A 21,056-nucleotide genomic window follows, 5' to 3' on the forward strand; every position below is an offset into this window, starting at 1 on the left:
GCTCGTGCCTTGTCGATGCTCTTTCATCTGTTGTTTCGCACGGCGAATTGATTGTGGCCGACCAAGCGTACAGTTTTTACAAAGCTACACAAGGAATTGAGACAAAAAAATGCTGCCTCATTGTCTACATACTTTCATACAAATAAGTTCTGTAGACTCCCTTTCTGGAATTTGCTGGGTCTTTATCACTGCGCCAAAAGCAGAAAGCAAAAGACCATTTTGAAAGTGGGAATGAAACCACTGGCCTTCCAACACTATAGTTTGCGCACTGCATGTTGGGCATGTTAGCCTCTTGGATAACATGTCTGCTGTTTCTATGTGTAAGAGCCGAGAAACTCATTTATGACATGTTATCTGTTAAGCCTAATACTATGTGAACAAAAGTTGCAGTTTCATCCGAAAGGTGAGGCATCAATTGCGATAGCAAAGTAAAAATTTGGAAGACACTTAAGCTTTGCCTTTAAGTGAGGAAAGCAACAGCATTCAAAGATCCCCGACTGCTGTTCACACTTACCGTCAACTGCAGCTTATGTAACCGTAATGTTTACCTGGAGGCGCTGGCCATGAGCGATATGCACGAAGGTGAGCTTTCTGGTGGAAATGTAGCCTCTTGCATGGGCCCATCGTCTGTTATTGTTTTGCACTTTTAATATTTGTGTCTTGAAAGATTCAACAGATAAGCCATGGACTGTCGGTGTTTTATTTCATGACACTTGTTTTTTGGGCTGTCATTCCCAAAATTGCGATCAGTAACTTTGTAAAGACTGTCAGACAAAGTACGAGCAACTTTGGTGGTAGAAGGATTTTAGTGCCATATAGAAAATAAACGGCAATTTTCACTCACTGGACGACCAGCGCCAACACCAGAATTTCTGTGGCCCTTAACGCGTTTATAGACAGCTACCCAAAGTAAGGATAGTAGTTCTATCAGCCGTATGAACTTGTAAACATTCATTGACTAGCTAAATTAAGCATGGTGTGAGCGCACGCAGGCAAACGCAAACACATCACACTCAAAATGAGTGAGGACAGTCGCTGTCTAAACGCTTGCGCGAGGAAGCGCGGAGGAAGAGAGCAAAGTGACCTTCGTGCGGTTTGTCACTTCATGCAAGCTGAGTGGCAAGAACGCAGCATGCACAAAGGTATGAGCCATCGAAGTGCCTACACTCTGCCCTCAACGCAGATCGCTTTCAAGATACAATGTGCTCGGTCGCAGAGTACGCAGTAAAATCTTTGCCTCCCCTCACACGCTTTCACTTGCACTTGCAGAGTATGGTATGCGGCAACGGTGTTATCGCCCTTTGACTTTATAAGGAACATCATGGTGACACTGATGGCAAAAATGCACCTGGAGTGTCTGTATAATTGCTATTGCAATGAAAAGAATTTCTCACAATCGTAATGCGGAAACCTCAATTTAAGAAAATTTGTAGTGTAACACAAAAACGTTATCGTTTTAAGGTTAAGGTAACCTTAAAACGATAACGTTTTAAGGTTACCTGTAACAAAACTGTAACAGCCGACTTAAGTTAATTTGACCACGATGGGACCGACAAAATTTATCGAATTATCCGACAGGTCGAATAAACAAGATGTGAAAGAAAATCTCCAAAACACCACCAATTCATTTGGCAGTATTTGCCTGATTGGAACATGGCCCCCTAAGTCAAACATGCGCCCACTTTCTGCACATCCAAAGTAAACTAATGTAGCGATGACATTAAAGCACCTAAATAAAGTGGAAATCTAAGGTGCACCCGATTTTCTGGCGACAATGGGCAAGGGTCTGATATGTGTTGGACAATGATGGACATTTTCCAAAAGTCAGCTTCGCCGCAATACATGTTATGCGGTAAAGCATACGAATGTCACGAAGGTGGCTTTGGTTTCGTTTCTGATTGCACCGTGCAGGCAATGCCAGGCCTAATTTTGTTAACAAAAAAAAAAGGCATGTGTTAGAATCTGGTAAATGGCGTAATCAGACATTGTCGGCAACGGTTATTGCTTGAAAATGTACCTAGAACAGGCAGAAAATAAGTGTTTTCGATGGGAGATTTTTCCATGCGTGTTTAACACGTTCAGTGCCCTATATGAATGAATGAATAGAATTTATTGATAGGAAAGACAGAGAGGTCGACCTGAGCTAGTGCGCTCTAGTCTGGTACTCTGCACTGGGGAAGAGGGAAGGGGAGTGAAAGTATTGGGATGGATGATGATGATAAGAGAAGTGGTGAGTGCTTATGTACATGAGACAGTTGCCTCGCTAGAGCCGTTCGTCGAGCTTGGTGTCCTGCAGGAACTTCAACAATACTTTTGTTGCACGCATTGAAATTGCAGTGTCAGGCCATGGGCCGAGGATAGCTTCCTCCGACAGTAGTCTGCCAACGCTGGCTAGGAAACTGTCTAACGTCCTTCGCTCCAGCATATATGCTGGGCAGTCGCACAGTACGTGTTGCAGTGTTTCGGGCATCTGACAGTGTACACAATCAGGGCTGTTCGATTGGCCGATGAGTTGTGCGTAGTGACGGGTGAAAGCAACGCTGAGCCGAATCCTGTGTAGCAATGATGTTTTGCTCCGTGTAAGCTTCGGGGGCAAACAGAATTTACCGTCTGGGTCTATAGCTCTGCCAAGACAGATGCTGCCACTAAAGGGGTCGCTATTGGGGTCATACGTGCTGACTGGTCAAGTTTCAATTATCTGGCGAAAGCCAATTTTAAGATTGAAATAATGAAAGCTTGGGCCCAACACGTGACCTTTGGTTGGGATCGAGTTAACTGGAGTCAAGTTAATGTAATTGTAATCTATTCGAAAGTGTATGTGAAAGGAAGCCCTGTGCTCTTTATGAGCATTTTTGAGAGCCATGTCGCAATTCCCGCTTGTGAGTCTAAAGGAGTAAGACCATTCAAATTTGTACCAGTAGTCTGTTTTGTTAAGACTCTTGAAGAGAACAAAGCTTCTGTACAAATGTACATATTTCAATGGCTTTAATAAGCCTTGTGCACAAGATTAATTCACTGTATGTCGTGCAGTGTAAATCAGAGTGAAATTACCTTTTTTCTATTGGCACTGTGATATGTGGTGGCACAGACATTTCAACGATTTGAAGCGGACTCGCGAGTAATGACAACGTTTTGTAATTTTCGTTATTTTGTGCATGAAGCGAAGGTCTGAATCCTCAAAAACTCAAGAACAAATACTGGCAAGCCTCGCAACACCCTGAGCAATTTACAGTAACACCACTTCTGCAAACTAGTTTGGGTTTTGTTTCGCAGGATATTCGTGCCCCTTGATGTCACGACACAAAAAGTGGTCACATGGGAGCAGAACATTGCAATATTTTAGAACTCGCAGCTCACTTGGCCGTTGGTCATGCTATGTTGAGTCGTCCCATGGATGGCCATATAGCTGACAACCGAGCGAGCCAGAGCTGAATGCGTAAATGTACACCTATTTGGGAAACGAAATCGGAACTAGTTCATAGATGTGGTGTTGCAGGAAATTGTTTAGGGCGTTGCAAGGCTTGTCAGCATTCTTTCTTGGGTTTTTTGAGGATTCGGACATTTATTTGAAGCAAAAAATGACGAAAAGTTGATCATATCACGTCAATATTCTTTCAGTAGTGCGTCGTATCATTTCTTTCATGTGTGCATCCCTCTCGAGGAAATGGGCATGGCTCAGCTGGTCATGGACTTCAATAGTACATGAGAATGTCGTACAGAATGAGAAGTGGCACTATACGCTGATTCGGGCGTGCCATGCGTATTTTGCACCAGCTTTATCTACTAGGTAAGTGAAGCCAGCTAAGGAAAAAAAAAGTTATTGCAAAGTTGCAAGCGTTAGCTTACAGTTGCTGTCCTGCCACATCATGAAATCATGATGTCAGAGTGACACATGCGACCTCTTTTCTAATGCCTTAAAAGCACTTTTTTTTTGGTAAAGTATGTGCCGTAATGACTCATTGTCATGACGAGATATGCTTCAGCCACACGATTGGAACAGAGAAATACGACCAGTGGCGTAGCAACAGGGGGGGCCGTGGGCCCCAGGTGCAAGGGGCCAGCGGGGGGTGTCATATACGTCTGAAGACACCCCTCTTTCCACGGGCTACGCCCGGTGGGGGTTGACGGAAGACCTATGGGCCCCGGGTGCCAGACGACCTAGCTACGCCACTGAATACGACTGCAAGTAGTAGTGTGGAAAATCTAATTCAATAAATAAAGTGATGGTAGAACGTCTACCGCCATTTACTTTGTGCATGCAAGTCATTCAGGAAGTGTCAAAATGCCTATGAGAAACTGGCTCGTCATTACTCAAAATGTGGCGGTCGCTTGTGGTGAGCCGACATCAAGATCCCCAAGTCTTATGCATTCGCTCTAAATTTCTGAGCAGCTCTTCTCTAGTCACAAGATAAATGTATAATACTTGCAGACAACCATTTCTGGTAATAGAAACGAAGCTGTGCAGCCAAGACTGCGCACCTGCGTTACTGCGCTAAGTAGTTCGGGGAGTATGGCACCACTGTCAGTTTTTTAGACTTGGCATAGCTTGCTTATGTTTATGAATGCAGCCACAATTAAACAAATTTCAACGCACACCATCTGCTTCATTTGTTTTCGACAGCCATTTGTTGCTGAAGTTTGTATTATTAAAGTCGATGAGTCGGTGCATGACAGCCACCAGAAGATGTGAATGCCATTTTATTTTCCTTGGAGAAACCTTAAATTCGTGAGCAAACACTAGGAAAGCACTAGAATGAAGGCCGAACTTAGATCTGCGCAAAAATAGACATTATTTTAGTTGGCGACAGTGGATGGCGTCAGTAGGCTCGGGAACATGTCACCGAGCATGCAGTGTGGCCACACGTATACTACTCACGAGTTTCTGAAACATAAACAGTTGATAGTTGTAGACTTAGTGTCACATACTTGTGCACTTACTTCAGTCTGGTCCTTTCATAGTTTTTGCATGCAAATTCAAGCATGTTTAACCAGCTAGCCAAACTCAGAAAAACAAAATATAAAATAGCACAAGATGTCCACATTGAGTAGTAAATGTTATGCCTTTTCAAATGATAAGCACTACGGTAAACAGCGATTTCTATATCCCTCGTTAGAAAGCACTAACGACATTGTGGGTTCCACAAATGTGCTTTGGCTCTGTAGCCTTGCCTTCACGGCTAGAAAAACAGTTGTCCACATGTACAGTACAGAGCTATTTTATTTTGGAAGCAACTAAAATTGATAAATGATGTGTGACACATGTGTGCGACGCTGGTTGGAAAATAGATGAGTAAGCAAAGAGATGTGGTTTTAATGTACACTCACATTTAGAGCTTATATATAACGTCTGTTAGAGATATGAAGGGAATGGGGGCAGGTGGCTACGAGTCCAGTTTCAATAATGCATCCCTCTGGAGACGCAACACTTCGGCCAGATTGGGGGGCAGCTGGTTGATTTGGGCATCGAGGTCGCGAAAGGCATTTTCGCGGTAGGCTGCATAGAGGCCTGGGAGATTCAGCTCCCTGTAGACTGCCTTCACTGCTGCCTCATCAGCACCACCAGGGGTACCACGTCCCACGTGCGCCTGCAACAACATAGCACCGGTATTACTTTTGCACAAAACGATTTTCTATAACGCTGCTTTTGATTTGTGTTTTTTTCTCATCAGCAATATCAAGTTATTGTTTTGAGTCGTTAGTCAACACTTTTGTCCGAAGCCTTGTGTGTGTCTCATGTGCTTCCAAGATCTGTGCTCATCTAGCAAGCTGGCAATTGTGACTTACACTTAGCGTTCAGCATTGGTTTGTGTCTCCTTATCTGAAGTCTCTTGTGCGTCATATATCTAATCACGAAAAAAATTGCAGCAAATAAATGTGCAAAGATGTGCACTGACATCTAGGAGGCAATAGCAATTATTAGGTTAGGATAAAGTATTTGATTGGATTGAAATTACAGCACAGTTTCTGATAGTATACACCAAGCTCAGTGATGCTTATCCTAGATATTTGTCTTTAGGTCTCGGGTTGCGTTTCCCTATCTGGACACCACTGAACCAAGGAGTTCCTACTGCTGGGACTTCTGGGTCCTACATGCCACTGGCAGCTAAATTGCATTTGACCCAATCTCCTTCCCACACATTTCCACGTGTTACTCAAGTTAGAGGATGAGCAAAACGAGAACAAGGTGAAAGACGTTTCGACAAGTGGACTTGTCGTTTTCAAGACAAGTCCACTTGCTGAAACGTTGGCTCCTGCTTTCACCTTGTTCTCGTTTTGCTCATCATCTTGAATTTCCATCTCCTGCCTTCCCCTATTTTCTCAAGTTAGAGGAGTAATTCTACATTCAACATTGCAGTCAGTAAGGTCTCGGAAGGTCGCAGGCACGTCCATCAGTCTTCACAAGAAAAGCGCACCACTGATCCATGGCATGGGCCACTTTCCAAATTGGGGGCCAAATCAATCGGCGCTCACACTACACATGCTTTGTTCATGCTCACAGGGATTGTCCAAAATACAACAGTAGGAACCGAATTGAGCCTCTGCAACCTAGCAGCAACAGCCACGTTTAGCAATGTGTGCCTGACGGACCCTTGTGAATGGCAAACACTAATAGGAGTTTAATTTTAGTAAAATCACAACACTTCCTTCTTGCTTCATAGTGTTGCCATTTGTCATGTATGTTGCACGTCTTGTTGAGGTGGCAGATCCTGTACACTGAACACTTTATGAAATTTAACACATTCGGGATCATGAAAAGCGTACAGCTGCAGAATGGATCAAGAATTTTCTATGCTTAGGCGAGATTTATTAAGTTTACTGAATGCGGACTCCATGTGAGAGCTCTCTACAGAAATGTCAGATAGGAGGACAACTACTACTTCATGTCTAGCACACTTGGAAAGCACCTATCCAAGTCGCCTGAAAGATATGCCTGATAACACACTGCGAAGAGCCATGAAAGAAGTAAATCTGCAACAGACGACATACTGAGGCAGTGAGCAAACAACCAGTCGTCTACCTTCCAACTTGTTTTACTCAAACACTTTACACATCGTATTATTCAAATCTGCACCAAAGATGTAATCAGAAGCATTTAAAGATGTTGCAGCCCATTTTAGATATGATTGTTTTCATCAGTGTTTTTGCTGTTATGCACTATTTTGGTGTGTACAATTGTGCATGCAGTACCTGAAAGGGATATTGTCATATTGTCACATCATGACGGTGAGGAATCACACCGTGGTACAACGGCGAGTTGCAAAGCTAACCTTTTATCGGGGAAACTTGTGCCCACGAAACAAGTCACGCCCGGGCAGAACGACAGTGACAAACACATGCATCTTCATCGAAAATCTGATCAGTGGGTCAAGCGTGTCAACTATTTATACAATCCATGTATAATCGGATATAATCAGATCGGCATATAACATTCTTTTGTACATAACAAGCCATTCTTGTCGCTTAGTTTGGTCTACCTGTATTACCCACGCAATGGACCTGGCCATAACAGACTATCGGCTACAACAGACAAATCTTCGGGCACATTTTGTACAGATTGTGCAAATACAACATATTTTGCTGCGGCTATTTGTGCAAATATTTCCAGTCACTTGAGAAACGTGCGAAAATGCATTTTTTCTTATAGAACAAAGGCACTAGCAGAAAGCCGCCTGCAACGGCATGTCCCGCGCAACAGCGTGCCGTACGAAACGTCCTGCCAGCTAACAGAGTCTTTCAGTTTGACCACGCAGGCAAATCAACGTCGCCGAAGTGCCAAAAGTGCCGCTAGGCTTGATCTGCTAAGCAATGCTGTAGCATACAGAGCTTCAAAAACAGCCACTCATGATTGCAAAATCCATCATTTTGAGAACGCTTCATTCCTCATCGCATCGATCTATGAAAAAAAAAGAAGACTGAGTGCTTTTCATGGCGTTCAGACTGTAAGGCACATGATGTGACTGAGTCGTCCAGCATGCAGGGCAGCGGAAGCCGGATGCGGGCTACGAGTTGAACTTGCCTCTACCGCAGCTCTCGTTCATGCAGCAGGTTTGACGGTAGTCGCCGTTTAACGTGAAAGATAAAATTAGGACACCGGCTTATTCTAACGACAATTGTTTTGTGTGAAAAACGAACTGTAGCTAACGCTTGTGTCCCCGTGGCAGCGGCATGGCAAGGAGCTGACCGGCTGGCTCCCCACCGTCGTGGCAACCATTAATCTTGTCGTTGTGTGCGTGTCTGTATGTGCTAGTGTGGGGAAACTGCCATATTTCGGCAACCAGCGTCTGGAAAGTGGTTGTATGATAACAATGTAAACCCGTTTATACATTATATTTAGTTTAATTTTCGTGTTTTTGTCGTTGTTGTGATCGCCTTCAGTCTAGGTGATGGTACATATGAAGTTCCACCACTTCGCAACACGCTGTGACCCTAATTTTGGATAGAACAGACTTTGGATGGAACAAACCTTCCTAGCTGGATTATTACAGTCCGCAGTCAACGAGTTTCAACTGTACATGACTCATAGAAGATTCCAGCGTAATTGCTGGTGCTCCCGTGCCCTTCATAAAGTACAATACTACTCGCATCGCGCACATAGTCCGATTATACAAGCTTTGGCAACAACATAGACAACACAAAGAATCAGCGACAACATTCAGGAAAGTTTCTATGCATGCAGGCATGTCATCGACTTAGCAATAACTGAATCATCAGCGGGTGAGAACCATTTCCCGAAAAAAAGATAAACAATGATAAATAATTTATGCATGTCAACATGTCTTTTATAGAGAATGTTACTGTCTATTTCTGTTGTGTCTTCAAGTTATGTGAAACATCATCCCAAATCCGTTCTAATGCATGGTACCTTCTCACAACATCTTGGTGTCTACAGTCGCTGTTTTTTACTAGAATAAAAGTAATAATAATATTTGGGGTTTTACGTGCCAAAACCACTTTCTGATTATGAGGCACGCCGTAGTGGAGGACTCCGGAAATTTTGACCACCTGGGGTTCTTTAACGTGCACCTAAATCTAAGCACACGGGTGTTTTCGCATTTCGCCCCCATCGAAATGCGGCCGCCGTGGCCGGGATTCGATCCCGCGACCTCGTGCTCAGCAGCCCAACACCATAGCCACTGAGCAACCACGGCGGGTAGAATAAAAGTAGCAAACCTATTCACATACCTGTATAGTTTCGGCCTGCTGCGGTGACGCCACTTGAAGAGCAGTAACCAGAAGCCAGGAGTATTTGCGGTCCACTATGTCAGTGCCCACTTTGCCAATGTCCTCGACCGAGCCGAAGCAGTCTATGTAGTCATCGCGCACCTGGAAGATGCGGCCGAGGGCCAGCGCTGCTTCCTGTGCCTGCTCATGTAACGAGCTGTCCTCGATGCCTGCCTGCAAGGTGCCCAATGGTTACGAGAAAACGCAACCCGTGTTCCTGGCCGAAATGTTGCTACATTACTAATCTAACCTCGTTACAGCAAAGTCGCAAGCAGCGTGAAAATACCTTCATTATGGTACCTTACGTTATTTATAAGCTTACGTGCTGATATTGGTGAAAAGGTGTTACAGGGTATATGAGAGAAACGCAACCATTATGCCTTTGACAGGCCAGCAAATCATTTGTCGAAATTTGATTGCCTGCAGGTGGCCTGCTGTGCCAATAAGTTACATTGAGTGACAGTAAAATAAAAATACATTTTGCACTGTTATCATTATGCAAAAATATGATCAACACAAGATCCGCACACATTGGTTTGCCAACTGCAGGCCAGCCAAGCCGAGTCGTTGGCCAAAGCACATGCATCCCTAGTGCACCATTTCAAGTTGTTCATGCCAAGTGGTGCTTTCACTATTAGAATATATGTTTCAGCTGTGAGTGAACAAACATTTCACTTTGCTGTAAGCAATACTGTATTATATCTCGCACTGTGGTTTCATTATAGTGATAGAAGCCACAGTCAATCAAATATTAAAATTACGTCGTTTACCATGTGATAAGAAGAAGCTAACAAACAAAGACACCATGGACAACATAGGGGAAATTACTTGTACTTACTAACTGAATTAAAGAAATGATAAATTTATAGAAATGAAAGTGAATGAAAAAACAACTAGCCACAGGTGGGATAGGAACCCGCATCTTCGCATTACGTGTCTGATGCTCTTACCAAATGAGCTAGCGTAGCACCGTTTGGCCCTCCACTTTCTGAGGTATTTATGTTTTACTACTAGAACTAACCCTGAGAGCGTTATCATGTGCCGCCACTCACCACTATTCTACCAGATAATGTGTTGGACACCTGTTAGCTATATCAAAGTTCACTAGAGTTTAAAAACAAGCGGAACACCTGTGGCTCGGTGCTACTAGTGGCGCATTGTAGTAGTGACTAGGGAGCAAGAGAGAGAGAAAAATCCGCAGCGAGGCGTGCATTGTGATGTCACGTGCCTCCTCGGAGCACTGCCATGGTGAAATCGCAAGGTCGCGGCCAGTAAAGCTTTTGCGTTAAAACAAAGCAGTCAGAGACAGGCTGGCAACTGTCTCTGGAAGGGGCGAAACACCTCTCTGCTTCATCGGAAAGGGAATAGGAAGGGTACAGCAAACGAATAGACAAGCTGCATGTTTGCAAACAAAAGGGTTTGGCAAAGACAGACAGAATAAACAGCTATGCTGACACTCTGGTTCTTCAGTGCTCACATTTCTGAACAGCAAGCCTCAACAACATTAGACTGCCCAACAGGTGGAGTCATATGCTGGCATAACATTTTGCACACTATGAAACACAGCAGCAAAGATTACTAGAGACACCAAGCTGCTGCTTTGCTTGCTAATCCAGCCTGTCCTACCTCTCCACATTTGCAAAGAGATCGCATGAGTAAAACAGTGAAATGTTTCTGTCGGTGTCTGCGAGGCAGACACAGACAGAAATAATGGCACGCTTGGATGGCCGCTTTCGAGCACTCTGGTGGTACGCTTTACATTTGGCTGGTTCCATCATAGCAGCTTGCTCCATCTCGGAGCACTCGGAGGAGAGTTCATATTTGATGTGGAAGCATGACCGGTCTCTGGCAGAGTTTTGGTCACATGGCTGATGCAATTTCAATTGTTGGCACATTGTGTGTGCAGCAGCTGGTGCGTGCCTTGTTGACTCGCCATGTTCGTTTACAACAGTAAAAGCAATGACATGCTTATGCTCCCAGCCTTCAACTGCTCTAGTGAGGGGCTGTACGTTCAGCTTGGGCATGCCTTATCCGGGTCTGATCTACAGCATGCTCCAGATGGTTGCGATCCAGATCGAAACACGGCCATCTGAATGTACATAAAAAAACACTGATGACAGGTATCTTACCAGAAGCATTCCAGCACGGATGGGCAGAGCGCAGGAGTAGAAGGCCGTCTTGAATGTGACCGTGGCCCAATAGAGGTCAATCGTGGGCTTGCACTTGTTGCTCGCAGCGGCAGACACCATGTCCATTTCCTGGCCAAGCACGGTGCGGAGGTCACCCTCATGGAAGAGCTCCAGCAACGGAAGGTAGCAGGGCAGCGAACGGACACGCTGCCGTAGCACCCAGCCGAGGGCTTTGTCGAGGAAGAGGGCATCGTTGATGGCCCGCAGTCCCACGTCAGGGCGCGTGTACCAGCATGGGTGGCTGCGGCGTATTGTTGATCCATCCATGATGTCGTCCAACATGAGGAAGTAGCACTGGAGCTACATAAGACATGCATGGACAATAATCAATGCCGCACCCTTGTTGCCTTGACACCTGGTCAAAGCCTTATCAAAAACTGAAAAGCCTCTTTCCTTTATTAACAAGGTCATTAGCTTGGTAAGTTAATGAAGCATTATGCAGAATACAAAGCAAACGAATGTACTACACAACATAAGAGACATGGCATAACACAGAAGGGAAAGTTTTCTTGTTTAGCTTAGTCCAGCCGTGCAGTTAGAGATGACATGCCTCACCCTTGGATATGCTGCTATATCATATCTAGAATAAATGGGTCCCTGCATCATCTGCTGGCTTGCGATGCATCACTGCCACCTACACGACAATAGTGGTCAGTAAAGTCAGAACCAGGAGTGTAAAGAAATAATCATGCGTATTTCTGGCATCGCTCCACCACTCCATTACAATAAAACAGTACTGGCTATTTATGTTGTGTCTGGCCTTCTGTGCCTGTGTATGCATGCACTGCTTTTAACATGATGCTTTCTTGGTGAAGAGAAGCAAGACCTTTGTGACAAAACACTCTTACACCTCAGTGCTTGTTCGTCTTATGTGCTGTAGCATGCATCACAGCCATTTCCTCGTGACGCAATGGTTTCAGCATTCACACTTTGTTCAACGTCATGGTAGTGCGGTTGGCTAAGGCATTGACTTTCAGGACCAGAGTTCCTAGGTCTGATGGTGTGATTTCTTGTGAATGTTTAACCATCTTCAAGGGCTGATCCCGAAGTAGATCAGTCTAACACAATGTGAGAACCGCACAATGGTAGGGTGACAAGGGGAGCATTCTTGCCTTCTTCCCGCCTGACAGCTAGTGTTCGAGATGCTGTAGTTTCAAGCGCTGCACCTCTGGTCGCATATGCTGCATGATGTCCTGAACTGGTCCTTGAGAAAATGGCACTCGAAGTACCAGTTGCCTCCCGCCTATGGGGTAAGGCACGGTGGTAAAGGGAGTGGCACCCACATAGTGCCACAAGTTAACACCTCCCAAGACATGCTAAAGACATTCCTGGATAGCAAATGAGATCGGTTCCTCATAATTCTTGTTAGGCTGTCAGAAGTTCAATTTATCCACACCTGAGTAAAATGCAGTCTCGGGCAGAATTACGCGTTTTTAAGCGACAATGATGACCTTGGTTATCCTTTGTATCGGGCGATCAATGCGAAGCGCGGATCCTGCGTGGGAATAGCTACCATATATACTCACATAAGGAGCATACCCCCACTTTGGAGTGCAGAATTTTTGAAAAAAAAATTCAAAATGTCCCGTTTTGACACCGCTAGATGACGCTAGCGGCTTTTCCATTGCCGCCGCTGCGCCATTACTTTGTGCGGCGCATCGTCTTGGCTGTGTTGGCAGCGTTTGCAGTCAGATCGGTGGCATTTCATTTCTAGAGAAGGAAGCCCCGTTTGGATCAGCAAAATAAAGTAATAAAAACGTTTATGACATGTCATTTGTGCCTCTCTTACCCTCTACTACAGTTGCGGAAACAGTGCGACCCTTTAGTGGGCAGTCATCGGCCTGATTCGTGTAAGGCCGATGATCCTTGCCTCACCCAGCCAAGATTCTAGAAAAAAAAAATCACCACTGATTACGACACTCCCTAATGCGAAATTTGAATGCAGCTGTATACGTGTTATCATTGGGCGATATACTGAGGCAAATAATTTGAGAGACATGTAGACATCTGCAAGTCAAGCGCATCGGCTTTTATACGTAACTCATCGAAGGTTCCAGTGTAATCGCTGGTGCTGCATGGTTTCCAGAAAGTACTACACAATTCGCGTCGCGCACGCAATCAGATTGCAAAACAATCGGAACAAGCGCGAATGAGACCAAACCATGCAAACCAAACAAGTGAGAGTTAACGCGAGCACACAATAGCACAGAACGAGCAGTCCGGCTGAGACCAGATACGAGTACGCATCGAACGTTCGGGCGGACTTGGATAACACTTGTTTCCTGCGATGTCTCCACCGTTCGCGGCTCCTGTTTCATCTCCCGCTCCACATTTGTTCGTTTATCTTTCGCTGTGTTCGTTCGCTCGGTTATGCCGCCAACGCTCACCCCAGGGACGGGTGCTCAAGAGCTGCGCTCTGAAAAGCGCGGCCCTTACATGAGTATACACGGTACTCTTAATGCACAAAGAGAATGCACAAAGGCATCTTGTATTGCTTTCATGGCAGAATTTACTCTAGATTTTAGGCCGCCAGTGTTCAAGTCCTTTCTTCCCTGACATATGTATGTGCATGCATGGCTGCATTCAAACAGATGTACAGCCAGTGCAAGTGTTTGTAATGAGATGCAAAGTGGCCTGCATATTAAATGAGGCCAAGGTGTGGCTGTAGTAGGCTTCAAGGGAAGCATGCATACAACACCTTATCAAGAACCAAATCATGTGCAGAAGATGCAAAAGAAACCCAAAGCATTTATTTGTTTAATTGAAATTTCACGGAACTTTGGGCACGTTTGAGTGACCTACATAATCATGCATAATGCTTTTAACGAGACCGTATTTGCGAATTGACTGTGTATTTTGAGGCCTTGGAAAGTGTAACAGCATGAGAGCTGGTGTCGCTCAGCAATATTACTGCGGGGCAACTTCATAAATTAGGCCAGCCAGGTGACTACATAAAGCAGCTGCCGTTCGATGAAAAACATCTGTACAAGTGAGGGTTACTTCATGTCAAGTTTAACAGAAAATATGCTGCACGGGGCTCATGGAGCATATTAGTTGACTTGATTCAACTCGTACCTTTGGTCACATGAAGTATGTTAGACTGATGTTTGAGAGTACATTACACGCCCGATGGATGTTCTCTCTGCTGTACAACACCACATTCTTCAGCTCATGGGAAGCCGGGTTTGAATTGGCTGAAATCCTTGTTCGAACTAAGAGACTTCAAAAGGCCTTGAAACTAATGTAGTTCAGTCAATATTTCTATATCTGCTTCAATTAACCAGATTCTAATCCATCGGAGTCTGAATTTTCGAGAAACTATATACGACTGCATCTTAATATAGCCCATGTATTCTATATTTACATTTCACATGCTGTGTGCTCCTTCTCTTGAGCTTTGTGCACACTGCAACAAATTAATTGCATTAGGTTGTTGGTGGTCAGTGACACCTTGGTCAGTGACACCAGTGGCCTTGGTCAGTGACACCAACTGACCAAGGCAGAGGAAGCACCCGGGGAAAACTTATCTTGCCAATTTTTCGGAGGGAAGTGATAGCCACAGGCTGTGTCAGCCAACCGGAAATGCCAATCCTAGACGACTCCCCCATTGTCTGCTTCGGATCACTCTGCACGTGAAGTTGATTGAATGGAAGCCTCACGTCACGCAAAGATGACTTGCACACGTGGGCGAACCCTCCTTTTATCTCTGGAACATGCAGCTGGTTCTTGTTACTGATTGGCTGAAACATGCCCCAGCCTTCCTACCATTGCACAGAATTGGCGAGTGAAATCAAAGCCAAATCATCTTATCTTATGAGGAAGCTTAAGCTCACGAGCTCGTATCTAAACGCCTGCACAGTAACGGACAAATAGATTTTCTCGGCAATCACTTCACCGAGTTTGGTAAGGTTTGTCACATCTAAAAGAATATGTTGAAAACCTAATGGCTGTAGGAAGTGAATCTTTTATTTAGGATGTTGATCTTTTAATATAAATTGTTGAAAATCACAAAACTTCAAAAAATTAAACTGTTGGGTTTACGAATCTGCAACTACGTAATTAATCAACGTATCACAATTTAATAGACTGCAGCTATTAATGCTACATCAAAGTGGACAAAATTGATGCATTATACATCACTCCGACTACCAATATACCAATAATATTTTAGTAGGATTTCTGCAATACTGTGGTAAACATTTTGGTAATTTGACCTAAGCTGTAGATTCATATATCCAACGTCCAGTTTAGAAGTTCTGAGAGATGCAGTTTACAGAACTGCGATCTGCATTTTTTGTGCTGAGCTAAGGATTTGTAAACTTCATGCTTAATTTTTTTAAGCAACTTTAGAAATTTTTGTCGAAAATTCCACACTCTAAATGATAATTCTGCTTCCTAGAGTCACTAGAAGGTATCCCTCACATGCAACAAGTTTCATTCAAATCGGTCCAGTGATTGTCTCACAGAAGCATTTGTGCACTTTACATTTATTTGAATAAGGAAACGAGATCTGTCCCGAGCTAAAGCTTCCTTTCAAGTTCATGTATAAACTCATTCATGGCCTGGAGAAAACTGACACTTCCAAACGCACCTATAGATCACAGACACGTCTCACGAGAAACTAATACTTGCACACATTTACAAACACTGTTCCATGCTGACTGCTATAGATATTCCTTTTTTTTCCTTCACAAAAAGAAAATGGAATGATTGCGTTCCCCCCCCCCCCCCCCTTGTTGCTAACATCCTTTCGTTTGAAATATTTTGCACAGCACTCATCTGCAACATAGTTTTCTTTTCGTTAATGCTCGGAATGCTTATACCAGCCTGCAGTAGTATATTATCTTTTTCTTCATTTCTTGTTGTTAATCAAATCATACATTATACTAACCATCCTTATTGCATACTTACAATGCATTCAGTGAATACTGTCCCAATATGTCATTCCCATTTTGTTTGTGCACTCCCGCCACGATCCCAATAGGGACTGACGGTATGTGTGTACAATATGTATTGTGTACAATATGTGCAATTGTAGGAGCTGCATTAAGCGCTTCAGATGTTTGATCCGGATGGCTTGCTGCAGCGTTGGAGGCAAAGCTGCCTGGCCACCTCTTCACGAATAAAATCTTTCAGATGCTGCGAGCGGGTCGAGTCGGTCAGGTTGGTAGAAATCGCAATGCTCGAGACATGCTGAATCGGCATGCTGAATGTTCTGGCCGGCGATGGAACGTCAGCGGCACAGCTCGTCAAAGCTCTGGCAGAGGTTAATGAGGACGGAAAAGCTAGTTGGGCCAGCAACATCAGGAACGCGCTGTCCTTGATGCCCTTGAGGATGTGCTTGATCTTGCCATCCTCTGGCATGCTGGGATTTACCCGCTTGCATTAATCGAGAACATCCTCAATGTAGCAGGGGAATGCCTCTCCACACTGCTGTGTGCGCTGGCATAGATGCTGTTCAGCGTGTAGCTTACGCACACCTGTGCGATCAGACACTTCGGCAAAAAGAGTCTTAAACGCTGACCAGCTTATAAAGTTGGATTCGTGGTTAACAAACCAAAGTTTGGCTACGTCGGCGAGGTAGAAAGGCATGTGATTCAGCTCAGATTGGTCGTCCCATTTGTTATGGGCACTTACACCTTCATACTATGACAGCCAGTCTCCCACGACGTGTTCGAAGGTCCCACTGAAAATGGGTGGGTCACGTTGACGAGGGACGCCGGTGCAGACGACAGTGGCAGCCGGTGGTGCAGGCAACGAGGTGGCGGGATCAGGCATAGTGCAGGGCAATCTTGTTGGCAGGGTTTGAGTGCGGAGCTCCAGGACGAGGTGAAGGGTCTCGGCAACCTCCACCAAATGTGACGAGGTTTATTGTTGTTGACATTGTGGAACGCTAGGTATAGAAAGACACTGCAAGGGCTGTCCGTAGCACCGGGCTCACTTGCAATCACGCTACGGTCCTTCGTCTTCCTCTTCAGTCAGCACATACACAGGGGCACGTCTGCTTCATTACAGCATGTATATATGAATCAGCAAATAAATAAATAAATAAATAAATAAATAAATAAATAAATAAATAAATAAATAAATAAATAAATGTGTAGTCTTGCGACTTCTCAGGAAGACAAAGCCACAAAAGCGATATGCTGCCCCTGGGGACAGGAAAATCGGCATCCCACATGTTTAGCGTTGTCGTTACTTCCTTATGCCAAGGTCAATGCATTCTATTCGGCACAGAACCAGGCATATGTGATGCAAGTTATGCCAGAGGTGGACCTTGCGAAGAATGCAAAGGTTGTGGGCTTGGTTCCCACCTGCGGCAAGTTGTTTTTTCATCCACTTTAATTTCCATTGACTTATCGTTTTTTCATTCCATTTATTAAGCACAAGTAATTTCCCCTATGTCGTCTTTGATGTCAGTGTTTGTTGGCTTCTCATGATATGACTAATAAAAATCGGGCCCCTCGGTTAACCTGTTTTCTTTTCGTTTAAAGCTTAAAGCAGTTATATAAATTTTGTTTGCTCTTTCCAAATCGGAAACCGTTTTCTTTATTCATTTTGCACAGCATACAAAAACAAATGCAACTTCTCTTTGTAACGCATTTTCACGCAACTTTTTTTACAGTAAAGTGAGATTAAGCAGTCATAGATATGATTTTACGAGGTGTAATGTTTTAAGAATTGGTGGTACTGAATGTTTGGATTACCTTCGAGGTGCTCTATGAGAAATATTTACATTTCCAAAGAATAATGTATGCCTGAAACATTGTCGAAACGAATAGATCAATGAAACTCTGCAAGCCTTGAAGAACATGGGGGCGCAAACTCATTATGATCTGACATGTTTAATTTAAAGAGACTGTGTGCGAAAGTTCAAAACTAACCAATACTACAAAGCGAGAAACGTACACTAGAAAATAATGCAAAGGCACGAGAAAACGTGAAAAAAAGGAAGTTATGTATTTCGGTGCTTCATATCTGTATACGAGACGAAGCTGCAACTTGTTGGTTAGTTAGCTCATGCCTTCAGCAGGTGAACATGCAGAACAAGATGAATGAGGAAGTGTCAATCAAACAAGAACATGTGCCATGCTCATTTCCTCATTTGTCTAGTTAATAGACTGTCTTTTGTTTCCAGTGCACAAGAAGGCATGTGGACTGCACAGATGGCTGCAAACAATATACTTTTGAGGCATGGCGATAGAGACAAACGAAACAGCACGTAGGAAGCTGAGTTACACACGGTGACCACAATGTAAAGCCAAGCTGAACTGTACCAGCCACTTAACTGACGGCCTAAAAATAGCCCTGACTGATTGCCTCTAGTTTTGACGAGTCTGCTATTTAGTTCGACGCATTATGTAGCATGCATAAAATCTAAACATACACACTGAAACATGTATAAACAAGTGACATGTAATTACTAGGTGTCATGACATGAGAGGTGACATGAGAGGTGTCATGTGTATGCAGACACAATACTTGGCATTGAACCATTGCTCATTGACACTGTTGACACAGGAGCACGTACACACATTGATAAGAGTTGGCATTTGGTTTCATCTCATTTTGTTCCAGCCTACTGCACGCACTTGTGATTTTTTTAACACTGTCATGCTACCAAAGATCAATCAGTGTGACAAATGATGGCATTAAAATAGAGGGGGGGGGGGGGAGGGGAGTGGATGAGCAGGAATGTCATAATGCCACAGCCCCATCTGCGGTGCAGCTATCACTGATGGCTATCTGCTGGCAGCCAAATGAAGGTAAATCTCACGCCACCTGAGAGTTGGAGCCCGCATGCATTTTTCATGTCACTGCTCTGCGTGGGACATGTGGCAGCAATGCAACCACCAGGGAATCGCAGCATGGATGGGTCAGTTTCACTGTCATGCACTCTGCCTGACCACACTTAGACCCATTTCTTCAAAACGTGCTCGCAAGTTGACCAGCTGAAACTCGCATGCCTTAACAGAGTTGCCTGGCACACAGCATAAGCACGTAGGTACTGGCTCCCCGAGAGCCTTCACGACCACAAGGCGGCCTCACCAGTTCAACGCACCAGCCAACCAGGCAGGCCAGGTGCAAGTGCGGGGCCGCCTCTTCTGCGAGGAGCTCGTAGGTCTGGACGACGGCCAGCAGTCGGGTGCGCTTGCCCCCCGGGAGGTTGTACTCGAGCGCGCCGCCGAGGGCCTTCATCGCCTCGGCGAGGGCCGGCTCGCCGAAGTCCATGCCCAGCACAATGCTCATGAGATCGTCCTGGGCCTCGCGCACCGGCAGGTCGTTCGCCGAAGCGACCCGGGGCAGACGTCGCCGTTCGCTTGTCATGCTCTCCGCCCTGCGTTTGCGAGCGACACGTACGGTGGGGTAAAAAGCTAGCCGTAGGGAAGTACGCGGGGACCCATTTTCGTTTTCTTTTTTCTGTGTGCAGGGCGCGCCTTCAGGAACAAGGAAGTTTTCCTCGCAGACGTGTCCTTGCGAGTATTTCGTTCGTTTGCACGACTTCGGCTCGCAAGGCTGGGGCGGGGAGACTGTGCGTGCCCCGGCAGAAAAGCCACAGAAGGAACTTTGGTCTAGGGAGAGAGTGTACCGGCGCTCCTCGGTGCAAACGTACAGTGGACTCAGTAGAAAGAACGTCCTTTCGTGTGTGTGTTTTAGACACAAGTACATGGGTTAGGTTTGTCGTCTGCTTTTTGCATGTACTAGTAGTACATTGCCTGCCCGGGGAGGAGGAAAACGGCGATTACAGAGATGAATAGACCGCTGTCAAACGCCTAGATGAATTATTCACAGGGCGCGGGTCGCGAGACCGTCGAACGTCGCTGTCGGGTAGGGAAAGTTCCGAGCACTTGACATTATGCAAATGCGTCGCGAATGAGGCTTTTTATCAGCGAACAATAGATTCAATTCATACCTGACACATGCAGTAGATGACATGTGGAAAGCAGCTGACACAACTGCGGGGGATGGGCCCGTTGCGCTGCTGCTTGCGATCGCGGACGGCAGCTGGGCGCGAAGTCGGTGGGCCATCAACCTCTTGCTCGCAGGCAAGCGCCAGCGTGACGCCCATCCCCGCAGCGCAATCGCGGCCAGATTCGGCATGTCGTCAGTCCCGAACGGTCGCTACCGCATACGAGGATGTTGATGGCCCCTGGGAATGTGTGCCGACTGAAGGGTGATGACCCGAACCGGGCAACGGCTATCAGAATTAAATGATACTACGCGACACTTAACCAGCATTAACCTCCTAGTCCACGCCTAAAGTCAAACCTACCGCCGTCTGCTCTAAACCGTGGTCAGATCGGCGATCATACCAACGTCAACAACGTGAGGGTCACGACGATGTGCTGAAAGTGTCTGCGTTCACCCGGTGAACGTAGCGCAAGCGTTAGGTTCACCCAAACGTCACGTCCGGGACGCCACATCCGGTCTTTGTTTTTTCACGTTCGTGATGTCACATTCGGCCTTTTTGGCGGCATAATATGGCATATGGCAGGCTCGGAGTGCACGAAGCGGTGGATCGCTTATTTTTCGGGCTTTTGCTTCTCGTAAGTATACTTCGTCTTTGCGTTTGATGTGCATCTACTACGCGTAGCTAATCTTTCGACTGCATGATGCCATATATAGGTGTTCTGTGATGATACT

At 45.2% G+C, this 21,056-nt stretch overlaps 1 protein-coding gene across 2 annotated transcripts; it reads right to left on the minus strand.

The window, feature by feature from the left end:
- Window positions 1–5,200: 5,200 nt before the first annotated feature.
- On the minus strand, window positions 5,201–20,840 carry LOC139049537 (farnesyl pyrophosphate synthase-like). 2 transcript variants are annotated; one of them, XM_070525079.1, is made up of 6 exons: window positions 20,686–20,840; window positions 20,326–20,562; window positions 19,461–19,749; window positions 11,352–11,711; window positions 9,184–9,396; window positions 5,201–5,585 (listed from the first exon to the last, which is right to left on the minus strand). In XM_070525079.1, the coding sequence occupies exons 2-6, from the start codon at window positions 20,511–20,513 to the stop codon at window positions 5,382–5,384; spliced, it is 1,254 nt and encodes a 417-aa protein (XP_070381180.1). In that variant the 5' UTR covers window positions 20,514–20,562; window positions 20,686–20,840; the 3' UTR covers window positions 5,201–5,381. The 2 variants fall into 2 exon arrangements, with proteins under 2 accessions (XP_070381180.1, XP_070381179.1); XM_070525078.1 differs by having other exon boundaries at window positions 20,326–20,784.
- Between the last annotated feature and the right edge of the window lie 216 nt (window positions 20,841–21,056).

This window comes from Dermacentor albipictus, chromosome 9 (assembly GCF_038994185.2).
Source record: "Dermacentor albipictus isolate Rhodes 1998 colony chromosome 9, USDA_Dalb.pri_finalv2, whole genome shotgun sequence".
In the NCBI taxonomy this organism is placed as follows: Eukaryota; Metazoa; Arthropoda; class Arachnida; order Ixodida; family Ixodidae; genus Dermacentor; species Dermacentor albipictus.